This window comes from Cetorhinus maximus, chromosome 2 (assembly GCF_964194155.1).
Source record: "Cetorhinus maximus chromosome 2, sCetMax3.hap1.1, whole genome shotgun sequence".
In the NCBI taxonomy this organism is placed as follows: Eukaryota; Metazoa; Chordata; class Chondrichthyes; order Lamniformes; family Cetorhinidae; genus Cetorhinus; species Cetorhinus maximus.
Genome location: NC_135880.1, coordinates 83,073,605 through 83,091,075, shown reverse-complemented (window position 1 = coordinate 83,091,075; position 17,471 = coordinate 83,073,605). Strand labels below are relative to the sequence as shown.

Genomic DNA, 17,471 nt, shown 5'->3' with positions numbered 1-17,471 from the left:
ACCTGGGATTTTTTTTAAAAGGTCATAAGTTCACCTTGGAACTATAAACAAGCAGGCCTCTTCCAAGAAATCACGACCTATATGGTACTTGAGAAGGAGTTGTTTATGTTGAACTGCAAAGCACTTTACTGAATGAGAAGCTGGGAGAGAAAAAGGCAGTCACTTGGGAGAGAGGGGAAAATACTTAAGTTGTGAACCTGCTTGTTTTGGGAGGCAGTCTTATTGGAGAACAAGCTGAGAAAGAAAGGCTCCCTCTCTAGCTTGCCTGAAATTGTGTGTGGCTATCAATCTGCAGCCAGAAAACCCTCACCTGAGTGAAAGCAGTCTCCATTTTGACCTGCAAAGCTGGACTAGTTGGTGAGAACTATCAGGCATCTACTGGGACCAGCGGCCCATCTGCAAATGAGAGAATTCCAGGTCGACAGTGTCGAGACCCTGCGGGTTTCATCCCTAATTTTATAACGCCTACCCTCTGCAGAGAGTCTCTATCTGCCCTTTGTCCGTGTGTGTGTGTGTTTGTTGGGGAGAATTCTTTAGGAAGAGATAGTTATATTTCCCAATTACAATTGTGTGTTAACCAGTACTTGCAACTTATTAAAAGAGGTTTTGTTTAAAATAAATTAATCATTCTGAGTTTTTGAAAGAAGTCTGGTCAGAGCCTCCTTTCTCCTGGGTACTAGGGGTATAGGTACACAATTGGCCATTTCAGTGGGAAAATTAAACATTTAAATTGATTTTACAGACTGTGGAGTAGCGGGACTTGATAATTCACACAACTCTCCCATCTCGGTCATAACACATGTTTTTATCCATAATTGCAATGTTCTCTGTGGTTTGTGCTAACACGTTTAAACACTATACAGAATATTATTTAGTGAAAAAAGAACATGGCATAAATTTGACAACACATTTTGCTGAGGATTGGTGTGCAGTTGGTACAAGTTGGGCAAATAATTTTTCCAATTCATGAGTCAGAGTTTTATGGGTAAAATGTCTGTGGGGTATGCACCTAGGTGGGATTTCTGCCCCTCATTTAGGAAGAACTCCTGCCTCAGAGAGCTGCCTGCCAGTCGGATTGGCCGCAGCTGTGTAGTCCCAGCAGGGCCACCTTGATCAGTATCCAGTGCTAGGACTACAAGCAGTCCTTCCAGTCTATGTGCTGGAGCCCCAGTGACCATCTAAGTGCAGGATCTCGCAGCGGGGACTGGATGGGAGGCTAGGAGAAGGGGTGGGAGTCATAATGGCAGGGCCAGGGAAGGAGCACCTGGGAGACAGCAGACTTTTGGGGGCTGGGGGTGTGTGGTGGGGCGGTTGGGGGAGAGGGGGGTTGGCGCGGGGGGCTGATCTCGAAAGGGAGCCAGTAATGGAGATGCTCTTCGCCCCCCCCTCACCTTTCACGTCCAAGGCTTGAGCAGAGTGATCTGCCAGGCATCCCCCCAGAAGACCTTGAATTCATCCTGCAGGCTGAAAAATTGCAGACAGGGAGGGAGTATTAGGTCCTCAGTTGGGGTGAGAGAGGGCCTAGGGCTTGACCGCTCCCCATAAAATTGCAGACAAGCCCAAGGTAGCCAGGAAGGCTAGCTGGGGAATTTTACAGGCCCACTCGACCACAAACCCACCAGCCGCATACCATAAATTTCTGCCCATAATATTGAGATATTTGGTAGTTTCAGGAAGCAGTGATTTGCATGGTTTTGGTGTCAGCAGCAATAGTATGTTTTTCCTTGTTTAGGTGATGTTAGTAATGGGTGGCTGCACCTTAAAGAAGGAAACCTTTTGATAATTTCATTTCTCAGTCAATTGTTTGCAAGGTTATAAGCTGAGGAAGTACTGTGAACTCTGCTAAGCAAAGGGTTTATATTGTTCTCTAACTGCTGTGATATAACTTTTCTAAATAATAAGCTGCCTATTAAACAGCAATAAATAACAACTAAGCACTCTGTTGTTTTAAAAGTACACAAAACTCACTTATTTACTGCTGTTTTTCTTGAATTGAGATAATTTGGACATATTGTTGAGTTAATAAAGAAAGGAGCCAAGCAACTGCCAATCTAGAAAAACTGCTCAAGACCAGAATCAATGCCATGGGTAATCAGATAGGATAGGAAAATAAATGATGCCTTCATTTTAAAGATCTAATTTTAGGAACTAGTAGCTGTTTATTTTGATTATACTGGAAGCACTTAGGTTGATTTCAGGTAAATAAAAAGCAAAGAGAAAAAAATTGTGCAGTAATTTTCAATAAAAGTGAATGAATAATTTCTGAAATGCAATCACAATGATGTAAGCAATAGTAGCAGGCAATTTACATGCAAGATCCATGAACAATAACTGAGATTAGTGACCAATTAATATGATTTTGATGATTTTGTTTGAGTGGGAATGTTGACTAAGACATTGGTAGAAATTCTTGCTCTTTGAATTTTTCCCTGTGATCTTAATGTCCATCTGAGTAGGGAACATAGCTTAACATTAACAAAGATATCAGATAAGCAAGGAGCTAATGGGAAGAAAGATCTTGTAACAGTCCCTATCACGAGGGACAAAGTATTTGACAAACCAATGGGACTAAAGGCAGACAAGTCACCAGGACCTGATGCCCTGCATCCAAGGGTTTTAAAGGAAGTGGCTGCAGAGATAGTGGAGGCATTGGTTGACAAATTTGCTAGAGTTCTTTGAGGATATAACAAGCAAAGTTGATAAAGGGGAACTGGTAGATGTAGTGTATTTGGATTCCAGAAGGCATTTGATAAGGTGCCACATAGAAGGTTATTGCATAAGATAAAAGCTTACGGTATTGGGGGTAATGTATTAGCATGGATTGAGGATTGGTTAACACACAGAAGACAGAGAGTCAGGATTAATGGGTCTTTTTCAGGTTGGAAAGGCATAACTAGTGGAATGCCACAAAGATGAGTCCTAGGACCTCAATTATTTACTATCTATATTAATGACTTGGAGGAGGGGGCAGAGTATAATGTATCCAGATTTGCTGACGACATAAAAATAGGCGGGAGGGCATGTTGTGATGAGGACATAAGGAATCTGCAAGGGGATGTAAACAGGTTGAGTGAGTGGGCAAAAACTTGGCAGATGGAGTTTAATGTAGGAAAGTGTGAGGTCATGCACTTTGGTCGGAAAAATCAAATGGCAGACTATTATTTAAATGGAGAGAGACTCCAAAAAAGTGCAGCACAGAGGAGTCTAGGTGTTCTTGTGCATGGAAGACAAAAAGTTAGCATGCAGGTGCAGCAAGTAATAAAGAAGGCAAATGGGATTTTAGCCTGTATTGCTAGGGGGTTGGAGTTTAAAAATAGGAAAGTCCTGTTACAACTATACGGGGTGTTCGTGAGGCCACACCTGGAGTACTGTGTACAGTGTTGGTCCCCGTATTTGAGAAAGGATACACTGGCATTGGAGTCAGTTCAAAAGAGATTCACTAGGCTGATTCCTAGGGGTTGCTGATGAAGGGGTTGACTTATCAAGAACGGCTAAACAGGTTAGGTCTTTATTCATTAGAGTTTAGAAGAATGAGGAGTGATCTTATTAAAATGTACAAGTTCCTGAGGGGGCTTGACAGGGTAGATATTGAGAAGACGTTTCCACTAGTGGGGGAATCTCAAACTAGGGAGCATAGTTACAGAATAAGGGGCACTCATTTAAACCTGAGATGCGAAGGAATTTCTTCTCTCAGAGGGTAGTGAATGTCTAGAATTCTCTGCCCCAGAGAGCTGTGGAGGCTAGATCACTGAAAGTATTTAAAGAGGAGGTAGATAGATTTTTGAAATATCGGGGAGTTGAGAATTATGAGGAGCTGGCACGAAAGAGTAGTTGAGGCTTGGGGCAGATCAGCCATGATCTTATTGAATGGCAGGGCAAGCTTGAGGGGCTGAATGGCCTACTCCTGCACCTATTTTTTAATGTTCTTATGTCTTTAGCATTTCAACTGAAAGACAGCACCTCCAACAATGCAGCACATCCACAGTAGGTTACTGAAGTGGCAGCCAAGCCCTGACATTAAACCCACCTTCTGTCTCAGACATGACTGCTACCACTTAACAGGTGCAAAATAGTTTGTTCTGTATCTGTACAGGACATTTGAAAAAAAAAGTAGCAATTAAGGTAAAGGTCAGCTTTGTCAGCAAGAGAATCATAGAATGATAACAGCACAGAAGGAAGCCATTTGGCCTGTCTTGTCTGTGCCAGCTCGATAGGAGAGCTACTCAGCTAGTCCCACTCTCCCATCCTTTCCCTTTAGCCCTGCATTTTTTTTTCTTCAGTTAAGCATCCAATTCCCTTTTGAAAGCCGCTTAACTGTCGTCTCCACACTCGGGCAGTGCATTCCAGATCCTAAACACACATAGTGTGAAAAGATTTTTCCTCATGTCATCTTTGGTTCTTTTGCCATTCACCTTAAATCAACATCCCCTGGTTCTCTTCCCTACTGCCAATGGGAACAGTTTCTCCTTATCTACTTTGTCCAGACCACTCATGATTTTGAAAAGCTCTATCAAATCTCCTCTTAACCTTCTCTAAGGAGAACAGATATAGTTTTTCCAGTCTATCCTCGTAACTGAAGTCCCTCATCCCTGGAACCATTCTTGTAAATCTTTTCTGCCTTCTAAAGCCTTCCTAAAGTATGGTACTCATAATTGATCGTAATACTCTAGTTGAGGTTGCAACGGTGTTTTATTAAGTTTCATTGTAACTTCCTTGCTTTGTACTCTATGCCTCAATTTATAAATCCCAGGATCCCATATGCCTTATTAACCACTTTCTCCACCTGTTCTGCTACTTTCATTGATTTGTGCACACATACCCCTAGGTCCTCCTGCCTCTCCACACCCTGTAGAATTCTGTTCTTTATTTTATATTACCGTTCCTCATTCTTCTTACCAAAATGCATTACTCCACACTCCTTTATATTAAATTTCATCTGCCACATTGTCCACCCATTCCACCAGCCTGCCTATGTCCTCTTGAAATTTACCACTATCCTCACAGTTCACAATAATCCCAGTTTTATGCCATCTGAAAATTTTGAAATTGTGCCTTGCACAATTCATATAGACCATGAAAAGCTGTGGTCCTAATACTGACCTCTTGGGAACCCCACTATATACCTTTTTACAGTCCTAAAAACTGTTCACTACCACTCTGTTTCCTATTACTCAGCCAACTTTGTATCCATGTTGTCCCTGTCTCTTTTATTCCATGGGCTTCAACTTTGCTGACAAGCCTGTCATGGGACACTTTATCCAAACAAGGGTGTAACATTTGTAATTCTCCAGTCCTCGGGCGCCACCTCAGTATCTAAGACAGATTGGAAGATTATGGCCAGTGCCTCCGCAGTTTCCACCATACTTCCCTCAGTGTCCTCTGGTGTATATCATCTGGTCCTGGTGACTTATCAACTTTAAGTACAGCCAGCCTTTCTATTACCACCTCCTTATCAATTTTTAGCCCATCCAGTGTCTCAACTACCTCCTCTTTCGCTACGACTTTGGCAGAAGCTTCTTCCTTGATAAAGACAGATGCAAGATTTAGTACCTCATACATGTCCTCTGCCTCCATACATAAATCCTATATTGGTTCATAATTGGCCCCAACCCTCCCGCTGTTATCCTTTTACTATTTATGTTCTTAGAGAAGACTTTTGGATTCCCTTTTATGTTAGCTGCCAGTCTCTTCTAATACGCTCTCTTGGTTTTCTCTTGTTTATTTTTTCACTTCACCTCTGAATGTTCAGTATTCAGCCTGGTTCTCCTTTATATTTCAACCTGACATCTGCCATGTGCACCCTTTTTCTGCTACCCATTACTCTGTCTTTATCATTATCCAGGGAGTTGCGTATTTATTTGTCCTGCCTTTACCACTCATGGGAATATTCCTCAACTGTACCCGAACCAAATCCTCTTTAAAGGCAGCGCATTGTGCCCAGATCCATTCGCACCCCTTTGAAATTGGCCGTCCCTCCGTTAATTATTTTTACCCTGGATTTCTCCTTGGCCTTTTCATAGTTAAATCTTATGATAATATGATCACCCTCTCCTAAATGTTTCCCTATTCACACTTGGGGCTGAATTTTTGTTCCAGGGTCCCAATCCGGAATTCTGCCTAGTGTCAGGAACTGCCAATTAGGTGGCTGCCTCCAGGAGCTCCATCCAATTAAGGAGGAAGGGTTGCCTTCCAAGGCTGGAGGTCCAGTACAAGGCCCCTAGTATTGACAGATTGACAGCCCAACAGTGGGAGCTACATATGTAGGAAGGTAAAAGAGAGGGTGCCTCAAGATGGAGGCGCCCTCTCAAGACTTTTTAAGAACTTGAAATTGCATAGAAGTCGCAGCTGCCAGGCTGCTATCATGGAGGGGGGATTCCGCCACAGGACAGCCAGCAACCACAGTTGTGGCCCTCTGCCAATTGTGGCTGTGGGGGATGGAGGGTTACTTGTAGGATGGAGTCCAGGCCACCCGGCTTAACACTGGAAAGCAGCCTCCGTCCTGTGGCTGAATTTCAGCCTCAGCAGGGGTGGAGAGCAGTCGTCAGAGTAGCCATAGTAGACCCTTTAAATTGCCTAAATAGGTAGAAGTCACCCACATCCCACTCAGCCTATTCAAAGATGCTGTGAAGACAGTAAAATTCCAGCAAATAGGGACACTAGCTGTCAGCAGGCCATTGTTACTCCATGCTCACCTCGGCAGCCTGTTGAAAATCTGGAAAATCTGGCCCTTGATCCACTTGACCCACTGCATTCCCCAAAACTACCAGGCTTGAAATTCCAAGTATTTTTTTCAATACTTATTGTGGATAGGAATAAGTATAATTACAGTAACCAACAAACTTGAGCAAATCTGGCAGCATCATTTGCATTGTTTATAGCTTCATTATTAACAGTTGGGCCTGTTGCCATAGCAAGCAACATGCAAGCACAACTACTTAATGGATAGGTGCAAGGTACATAAAGTGCAATTGCAACATAAGACAAAGCGTGCACATTGGCATGAAATGAAGATTGTGATGAAGCTTCAGGTAGCTGCTCTGGCTTCAGACAGTTCCACTGCTTATTTACTGATTGCTACTGTCTGTATAGTCTTATAAAAACATTGTTATCCTGCGAAGTTTATTAAAGTTCCTTATTCATCAATAAATCTAGTAAATGTTAAAAGCTTTTAAATTGTTTTGGGGTAAAATAATTTGTATCCTTCAGAAGCAGATTTGGTCAGTGCCTTGTTTCTGTTTAATCTTTGTAAATGTGCAACTACTTGTTGCTTTTTAAATTTCTGATTTGAAGCACGAGATAAAAGCAGTTGCATGTACTCCAAGGTAATATATTGAGACAAAGACTGATGCGAGAAATCTGAAACGGAAACAGATCATGCTGGAAACAAAATGGATAACTTACATTTATGTCGTGCCTTTCACAACTCCAAGAGATCCCCAATTTCCTTACGACCAAATAAGTGCATTTGAATGTAGTCTTTGAATGTTAGTATAGGAAATGCTGCAACCAATTATACAGCCAACCAGTCAGGCACTGAAAGTGAAAGAAATGTTAAAACATTTCAGATGTAACCTTTAAAATAAACTGGCCAATCTGATGAAACCTCCTGGCCAATCTAATGCAATCTCCTGACCACTTGCTTGCCTTCCTTAGCACCAGAATTGGTTTATCTCCCTCCAATCTGGTTATCTTCACTATCTACGATAGGTAAAGAACTTCCCTGGCTAACAGCTGAGGGCACTGGATATTGGGCTCGCCTCCCCTGCCATGAGACCTGGTCCTGGACTCTGGGAGTTAGAATCTGGGGACTACAGTCCTGGGCACTGCTGGGACTAGACAGCTACTGGTCAACCTGATTGGCCAGCAGCTCTCTGAGGCAGGACTTCCACTCAAATAAAGGGCGGAAATTCCTTCTCCAGCCGATTAACAGTCTATGGAGCGTTAAATGGCTGCAGGACTGCTGTGCCTGCCAACTCTTAGGATGGTGGGGTGGAAACCCCACTATCAATAAAATCCCGCCCTATGGCAAGTAACTTATCTCCTGTCTCCCAAAGCCTGTCCACTATCTACAAGGCACAAGTCAGAAGTGTGATGGAATATTCTCCACTTGCTTGGATGAGTGCAACTCCAACAAAAAGCTCAACACGATGCAGGACAAAGCAGCTTGCTTAATCGACACCCCATCCACCACCTTAAACACTCACTGCCTCCATCACCGACACACAGTGGCAGCAGTGTGTATCATGTACATGATGCACTGCAACAACTCACCAAGTCTCTTTTAACAGCACCTTCCAGACCCATAACCTCTGCCACTTAGAAGGACAAAGGCATCAAACGCATGAGAACACCGCCATCTGCAAGTTTCCCTCCAAGCCACACACCATCCTGATCTGGAATTACATCACCTTTTCTTCACTGTCGTTGGATCAAAATCCTGGAACTCCTTTCCTACTTAAATGACTGCCAGTCTTCCAAGCACCTCCTCATTATTTTTATTTCATCCAGTATCTTAGCAACCTCCTCATTTGCCACAGCTTTGGCATAACCTCTTCTTTGGTAAACAGCAGTACAAAGTATTCAATTAGTACCTCAGCCACACCTTCTACATCCAATAATATATTTCCACTTTGATCCCTAATCAGCCCCACCACTCTGATAACCATTTCACTGTTTATATGCTGATAGATGGATTCCTTTTACATTAGCTGCCAGTCTACTCTTGTACTATCTCTTTGCTCCTCTTAATTCCTTTTTCACTTGTTCTCTATACCTTTAATATTCAATCTGATTGTCCTTTGTATTAACAAGCTGACATCTGTCATATACCCCCTCCCTATTCTTCATTCATTCAGCTTCTGTTTCTGCCTTCACAAGTCACCTCTAAGAATCCCCTTGTCTGACTCTTCTCTCTCTTCTGTGTGCTATCCTTCAATAAAATGAAATGCAGACGTGGGGTCAAATGATAAGCACCAGCACTCCCTGCCCAGAATGGTTTGGAATCCTGAGATGACAAAAAGGCATGGAACCCATCTGGATCCAAGGTCTGCCCTAAATTCCGGCATCATCACTGATGCTATACTGCAGATCTGCTCTTCCTGTCATAGGAATATCAGGATAAAATACAAATTCAATTTGCTGTGTTTGTGGAGGAATGACAATTTTTGATTTTCAACATCTGACCTGTCTTGTATTATTTTCCAGCAATTTATATTTTTATTTCTAAGTGGAAAAATCTGCCAAAAACTGCTTTGTAAGGCCATAAAGAAGGATTGCAATGTAATAGCTTTTGATAACATTTCTAACTATCCTAACTTCTACTTGTAGTTACTCTCATATTGATTAAACACATATTAATGAGTAAATATTTAGTCATGAACTAGCAAAAAGGCCGGATAGTCAGTGTCTGTATGTATTTTACAAATCTTCATTGCCACTGCACATGGTATTTTTAATTCATTTTCATGAAGCTCAGCCTTAAAGTACTGCTTGTTTTTGTTCACCATACCAGGTGGAGTCCTGATTATATATTTATTTCTCTGATCCATTACAAATTGACATTGGTTGATGTCCTGCTGCTGGATGTACCTTATAATAGACTTCTTGTACAACTGCTAAGTCACGTTACCAGGAGTGAAAATAATTATCGCAAGTGCTTAACACATCTGTTGTTAATGCCAAGATTTTGCATATAACATGCCTTATGCTACAGTTATGACTGCCTAATTCCAAAAAGAAAACATAGGGCTTGATTTTCACTTGCCTGTGGGGGTGAGAACAGGAGCGAGCACAATTTGAAAATTTTGCTTCCGGATGGTGTGTCAGTATTCTAATGCCTCCGGGATACACTGCTACTTTCAAAGTGAAGGTGGGTACATAAGGAGTCAGCAATTCCCTTGCCTCCAATTAACTGCCCGTTAAGATTCATGAGGAACTTTGTAATGGATTGAGGAGGGCCAGAAGGCAATTTTTCAAATTGCAGATCATCAAACCTGTCTGGTGCACATGAGTGCATAACTGTTGATGCGAGGTGGGGAGCCATCAAATAATGTTTTCTCTGAGGAAAAATTTTTGGCAGTAAGGATTATTGTTTCAGTTTGGGTGTCTGGCCATTGTCATTTGCCGTTTGGCCATTTCTCTGAGCTGTGAGGCTGCTGGCCCTTTGATGGCCTGCTCCCTCTATTCTGCAAGGCAGCAGCAAGCCCTATCTAGGGTGCTGTCTGCCTTTGAAGATTGTGCTCAGCATTTAGCTCCCACCTGCTGGCAGTGCTCAGCACTACTAATTAGGCGCCAAGCTCGCTGCTGACTCAATTAGGACATCTGCTTAGGAAGATAGCGCAAGGGAACGACACAGACACAGTGCAGGGTTAAGACCCGGAAATTGTCTGGGCATTGGGTTCCCAACCCCGAATACAAAATCCCGGCCATAGTGGTTTGCTTCAAGCTTCTCTATTATAGAAATACAATATCCCTGTGTTGTAGTAAAAGCTGCACTACCTTTTACATTACTCCAAGTAATTATAGTTGAAGGTGAATTTAGAAATGCCAAGAGTACAACTACTGAGCAGTAGTTTGCAAACCAGTAATTAGCTTCAGCAAATAAATTAGCATTTAAAATCTGCCATGTGTTTAATAAGAACAAATGTATTTACTGAAGCTTCAGAAGAATTGGAGGCCTTGGAGTGGCATAGTTTCTCAGGGACCTTTTTTGTCCTCTGTCCACCATATCCATGCTCCAGCTGTGTGAACAGGCAGTCCCTCTTTCATCACTCAACAAATACACAGCACTGCACTGTGTATGGAACATTTTAACTGATGTTATTCAAGGATTAATCACTTTCCTTTTACCCATGTTTTGTTTTGTATATAATAGGTAAGGTGTATATTAAAGGGCACCATTTCTGAAAAAGCGTTTGTCAAAGCTTTACAGTAGGGGAGGAAAAAGAGCCGCAGCAGTCCTCAGCACAGTGACATTATGTGCCAATGACATGACAGTGTATTTTAGTAATTAATGTGTTTGCATTTTGTGTTTTGAAATAATATTTTAAACAATTTGTAAATATTTGTCGTGAAAACCCTGGGAGAAATCTCCTTCACAATGCCATCTGAAAAGTTGGGGCATTGAGGCCAAAAATTTAAAATTCAGTAAATCTGGAATATAAAGCTCGTATCAGTATGGTGGGCACAAAGCTACTGAATTGTTGTAAGCACCCATCTTTGGGTTCACTAATATCTTTTAGAGAAGGAAATCGGTCATCCTTAACTGACCTGACCTCTTCGTGATTCCAGAACCCTGGCAATGATTGACTCTCAACTGCACACATAAATGGCTGGCAGGCCACCAAGTTGTATCAAAATCACTGTGAAAATATCTAAAATAATAAAACTGGACAGACGCAGCATTGCCCTAGACACGAAACACAAAAAAGGTGCATCCTGTGCATTATCCCTGCAAAGTGTCCCTCATTAACATCTGGGGACTGGCGCCAAGTCATGCTAGACACTCAATATTGGCCCACTATTGATGTGTCTAGCCAATGTACAGCATGGTTGGCACAGGCTGGAAGCAAAGATCATCAAATGAACAAGCAGCACGAAGTTGGCAATTTGTCTGCAATGCAATCAAGTGAGTTGTCATCTCTGTGCCTGTTTTTTGGGGGCTGTGGTGTTTAATCCACATAAGCTTTACCCAGGAATGGAAATAAACCACCTGAGGGTGTGCCTATTTACAGCACTTGCCCAAATCCAATAATTGAACTGGTTGAAGGTCAGTTATCTGCTCCAGTCAGTTTGACTTTGTGGTTTCTAAAGGACAAGCACGATTAAATGATTCCACCTATCATGAAAGGATTATTAAGATGTAAACATTCTCCTGCTTACTATCTACAGTTATAATTTGTGTGTGTTACACATTTCCCCGCTTGTAGTGCATAGAAAGCACTCAAGTCACCAGCACAACAAAGTCAGTTCTCTGCCTGGACTAACTGCCACGCGTTTTCTGTAGCATCCTAAAATGGGCTGAACTGTGTCTGTGCCTGTGGTCAACTCTGCCACCATACTGCTTGTGCATTTATCCATGGGGTACCCAAATAGAGGAGCAGCCTAAAAATCGGACACTGTATCAACCCTCTCTGTAGACCAGTGGGTCATTGTAGCTCCAGTCACACCCAAAAGATGGAGCCTGGCTCCGAGTAGATATTGAGTTCTTTAGATGGTTGGTCTGCAGGTCTTAGGCCTTCTGGCTACTGTTCTCCAACATGCTGCAGAGGTTTGCCATCTGGTGGGAGGGCCAAATGGAAAATCAGCCCTCAACCAACTTACTGCAAACAATTCCCTGAGAGGTCTATTAGTATTTAGCATATGTAGTGTGTATGTGGCCATTTCTTTTGAAAGACAAGGAAAATGTAAAATGATGACTGAAAATGTTTTTTTTTATTTTAAAGGCATCCTGAACTTGCAGCTGTTTGCCAGAGTCTTAGTACATTAGTCCTATATCCTGGACCTGAGGCAAATAACCTAGAAGAACTTGAACTTGACCCATCGCTGTCACCATATAACATCATTATCATAGATGGGACATGGAGCCAGGCCAAGGGGATGTTTTATGGAAATTCTCTTTTCCGCTCCCCTAAACAAGTAAGTATTAGATCTCAATATTGCAGCAAGAAATCTGTTTAGCATCTTTTCAAAATAAAATGTACATTTACTTCATTCTATGATAAATCACAGAAATCATGACAGTGAGTCGATACCTGGTCTTTGCTGAAATAACTGATCTTGGCTGGGTTAGTAGTGGGACATTGATTTTGGTTTCCTTAGACTTGGGAAAGGAAAAATCAGTCACAGTTCCCACTCTTGTTAAGCAATAATCAGTAAGCATTGCTCGAAATATCAATGCAAGCTTGTCAAATTTACAAGTAATATCACACTATGATATGCAGCCCAGGATGAATAAGAGAAAATATATATGTCAGAACATTGGCAAATGAAATGTAACATGGGCAAATATAAAGCACTACATTTGGGAGAAAGAAGCTTACTGCTCATGAACTATGAAATGATGAACTTGAAAAAGAATCAGATTTTTTTTTTACTCATTCGTGGGATGTGTGCGTTGCTGACAGGGCCAATATTTGTTGCCCAACCCTAATTGCCTTTGAGAAGGTGGTGCTGAGCCGGTGCCTTGGGTCACTGGAGTTGTTGTGGTGTAGGTCCACCCACAGTGCTATTAGAAAGAGAATTGGAGGTTTTTGATCCAGTGCTCGTGAAGGAACAGTGAAATAGTTCCAAGACAGGATGGTGTGTGCGGCTTGGGGAGCTTGCAGATGATGGTCTTTCCATGCGCCTGCTGCCCTTGTCTTTCTAGCTGGTGGAAGCTGTGGGTTTAGAAGGTCCCGTCGAAGGAGCCTTTGTGAGTTGCTGCAGCATGTCTTGTAGATGGTATATACTCCTGCCACCATGTGGTGGTGGTGGAGGGAGTGAACGCATATGGTGGTGGATGGAGTATCAATCAAGCAGTGTGCTTTGTCGAAATGGTCTTATGAGGCCATGCCCCATTATTTTTGAAAATATGACTTTTCATTTTTCAATTGACTGGAGATTTTGCAATTTGAACTGAAACAGAACAAACTGCTTAAAAGTGCAAGGCCACATTCCAAGGTGGAGATGAGAAACAAACAAATCACCCTCAGGGGAGTATGAGGAGAGAGACATTTCCTATAACCCAGACACACAGTGAAACTCGTAACTGTCTAAGGGGAGAGACATTAAAAATGCAAAGCATTGGGTAGTGAAACAATGGCTGCCACAGACAGACACACCCAAAACCCCTTGGAAATAAACAATGTGTGAAGTATTTCAAGGCAAGACTGCTAGCCACTAGAGACAGATTGCAAGTGACACAGGCAGTATGAAGAAAGGCTTCAGCAGAGGAAACAAGCTGAGGGGTGTGTGTGAGTGTGTATGTGTGTGCGTGCACGTACATGTGTTTATGGGCGCGCGTGTGTGTGTCTTTCCCAAATGACTGCATGAAGGCCAAATGCTCATGTGGCGTTTTAATTATTTTTCTCGGGTTTAGTGCTTAATAAATTTGCTTTTTCTTTGACTCAATCAAACCCTGTTTGATTGGCTCCTTATTGCTCAGAGCTTTTACACACATGTATTCCAGGTTGGTCTTTGTATTCCTCACAGCTGTTCTAAGTCCCTCCTATCTAATGTGGCATTACTTCCTTGATACAAATGTGACAACATACGATTGTTATGTTTTGAGACTGTGACCCAGATCTTCCGGTTTCTGGTTAATCGGAGACCAAACATACCTGGAAGGTGCATTACAAGATCGCTCGGAAGTCTCAACGTGAGAAGTGCCTGGAAAGTCTGAACTTCCAATTGGCAATTCTCCTGCTCCCCGGTACCCTCCAAAGATGTATCCAACTCTGAGTTAGAGTCATGTAGCCTGGAGGGGAACTTAAAGGTGGTGGTTTCCTCATGCAGCTTTTCTTTTTAGGTGGTAGAAGTCGTGGGTTTGGAAGGTGCTGTTGATGGAGCCTTGGTGAGTTGCTGCGGTGCATCTTGTAGATGGTACAAATTGCTGCCACTGTGCTTTGGTGGTGGAGGGACCTTATGATGAGGAAAAGTCATTTTTAGGGCAGCTGTAGATGGCTGGATCTAAGACACTACCCTGAGGAGCCTGCAGTAATGATGATTGACCTCCAGCAGCCAAAACCACCAAAACCATTTTTCTTTGTGCTAACCAGTGGAGAGTTTTCCCCCTGTTTCCCATTGACTTAATTTTTTCTGGGTTCCTTGATGCCACACTTGATCAAATGCTGCCTTAATGTTAAGGGCAGTGATTCCCACCCCATCTCTTGAATTCAGCTCTTTTGTCAATGTTTGGATCAAGGCTGTAATGAGGACAGGAGCTGAATGTCCCTGGCAAAACCCAAACTGAGCATCGGTGAGCAGGTTATTACTGTGAGTGTCGATTGGTAGCACTATCAATGACACCTTCAATCACCTTGCTGATGACTGAGAGTAGACAGATGGGGTGGTAATGGGCTGGATTGGATTTGTCCTCCTCCTTATGGACAGGACATACCTGGGCAATTTTCAACATTGTCAGGTAGATGCCAGGATAATAGCTGTATTGGAAGGATGCAGTTAATTCTGGAATACATCTTCAGTACTACAGCCTTTGCTTTGTCAAGTGGCTTGAATTTTCTTGCTATCTGGAACTCCTGAGGGAGGTGGAAGCAGAGGAAATCAATGATTTCAAAAAGAAATCGGATTAGTATTTGAGGTAAATAAACTTGCAGGGATATGGGGAAATGGGGCTGACTGGTTACTGCAGAGAACTGGCATTGTTTCAGTGGGCTTAATTATCTATTTCTTGCCTCTATGACCTTTCGCACATACACGTTGGATGAGATTTGAACAGTACGACATTATATGTGTATAACAATACTTCCTCCTTATGATCTGAACTGGGTATTAATTTATTCTGCTTGTACCCCACATGCCTCTCCAATCTTTTTGAAGACTTCTGAGCCTTTTGTTTTGAAACCATGCTTTATATTAAAAAATGATTTTTGAATTTACTGGCTGGAAGCCACTAATTGAATTTTTTAAAAGACTGAAGTCACATTCAGTCAAAGATGACTACACATTTGCATCATGGTACCTTCTACATTAAGGCTATTAAGTGGAACCTACTTGTCTGAAAAGCCTCACCAGGAGCAATTACCTTGAAGGAGTATGAATGGGGGCCATGTCCTACTCATTAGCAAAACATCCCAACAATCACTTGGTTGCTCAACTGAGTGGAGACAAGCCGTTAGATATATTCACTTGGAAAATGGGACCTTGGCTGAGAGAGGAATTCACAGCCACGATATAATCAAGTTACAACTGGAATCACTAGCCATATTTGGGTCACTGGGCAGTTGGGGAGAGTGGGTCATGTGACAAGCCAACCCTTTGTGTGTTTAAGCACCTGTTTTCTCTGCAGACCAGGACAAACAACTGAGATGCTGACGGAGCAAGACCCTGAGTAGGTGTTCTCGCTCTCTCTCTCTGTCTATCCAGCTTGCAAGTCTCAAACTCTGCCTGCTGATTTTGACTATACATGTGCTACAGACAGAGATTTTAAAGACAGCTCAACCCTACATCTGCTATCTTCAGAAGAACAGATAAATGATCTATCTGCATCTTTAATTCACCTTGATGATGACCACCGAGTTCAGCTTGAAGCCAGTCAAGTCACCAACCTTTGTTACAGTGCATAGTAATGGTATTACAAATTTTTGAATACCTGTTCTGAAGGTCACATTTAAAAAAAAATTCTTGGACTGAGTTGAAAGACTGTTTTCAAAATGGCTGCAGGTTACCAGACAGTGTGAATTTCAGTCATGTTTCTCTTATCTCCTGAGGAGACAAGGATGCATTCCTCAGACATGTAGATTTAAAATTCAATGAGTGTTCCAAAAGAGTAAACAGAAACTCATTGACCTGATGGCTTTTCCTCCAAACACAAAGACACTAACCGATAAACCACTCTTAAGGTATGAACAACTTTGACCCTTTTGATCACTGCAGAAGGTAAGTTCCATTGGAATGGAATTACCACTTGCCTTATATGGAAAGTGACTTGGCATTCTTGTACAGGTCACATGATAATGGTGGCCACATTGCCTTACCTGCAAAATGCATTGTAAAGGGCAGGAAAAGGAAGATCCAGAGAGAACCATCTTGAAAAGGCTTCAACCCAGGGGAGGGCAGAAAAAGCATCTAAAAACAGCTGCTGGTCTGCTGTAAAGTAACTAGGTAGATAAAAGTGCTACACCTGCAGAACAGATGTAAATAACCTTCTCACCTCCCTGTAATCCCTGATTCCACCTTGTAAGCTCACCTGTTAAAGCAACCTCCAGCAATTCAACATTGGAAACCATTGCAGCTGCAGAGACAACTCTACAATCTCAAGACCTTCACTTCAAAACACATCAGATCTGCACCGAATATGGACTAATCTTGATTTATGTTTATAAGTACTATATCTTCATTTCATCTTCATTTGTAACATTTGTGTTGTTCCCTGTGTGTCACTGTTAGCAACTTTGGGCTGAATTTTCCCAGAATTGCACTAAGTGCGGTAATGGACAGGTAAAATGGAGTCCTACCTGCCAATGAAAATAGCGGGTTTTCACGCCATAACTTCCCGAGCCCACCTCATTATATATTCACTCCCGCGAAACACGTCGTTTCCATGGCACGCGAGCTGCCGAGTGATTGCTGGATGCCATGGAGGTCCACTGGGATGTGCTCTACCCCCACTCTGGCCGCAGGCTGGGTGGAAATGTCACCAACCTGCCTTGGTGGCAGCGGTGGTCAGCGCCAACGCCCTTCAGAAGAGGACAGTCACGCAGTGCCGCAAAAGGATGAATGACCTTCGTTCCGCCAGGGTAAGTCACTCTTTT

General features: G+C 42.5%; 1 protein-coding gene across 1 annotated transcript in view; it reads left to right on the top strand.

The window, feature by feature from the left end:
- Window positions 1-17,471, top strand: part of dtwd2 (DTW motif tRNA-uridine aminocarboxypropyltransferase 2) — a 171,907-nt gene that overhangs the window by 112,291 nt on the left and 42,145 nt on the right. The window contains exon 4 of the mRNA XM_078566593.1: window positions 12,444-12,636. Within this exon, the coding sequence (XP_078422719.1) occupies window positions 12,444-12,636 (193 nt within the window). The remainder of the gene's footprint in view (window positions 1-12,443; window positions 12,637-17,471) is intronic.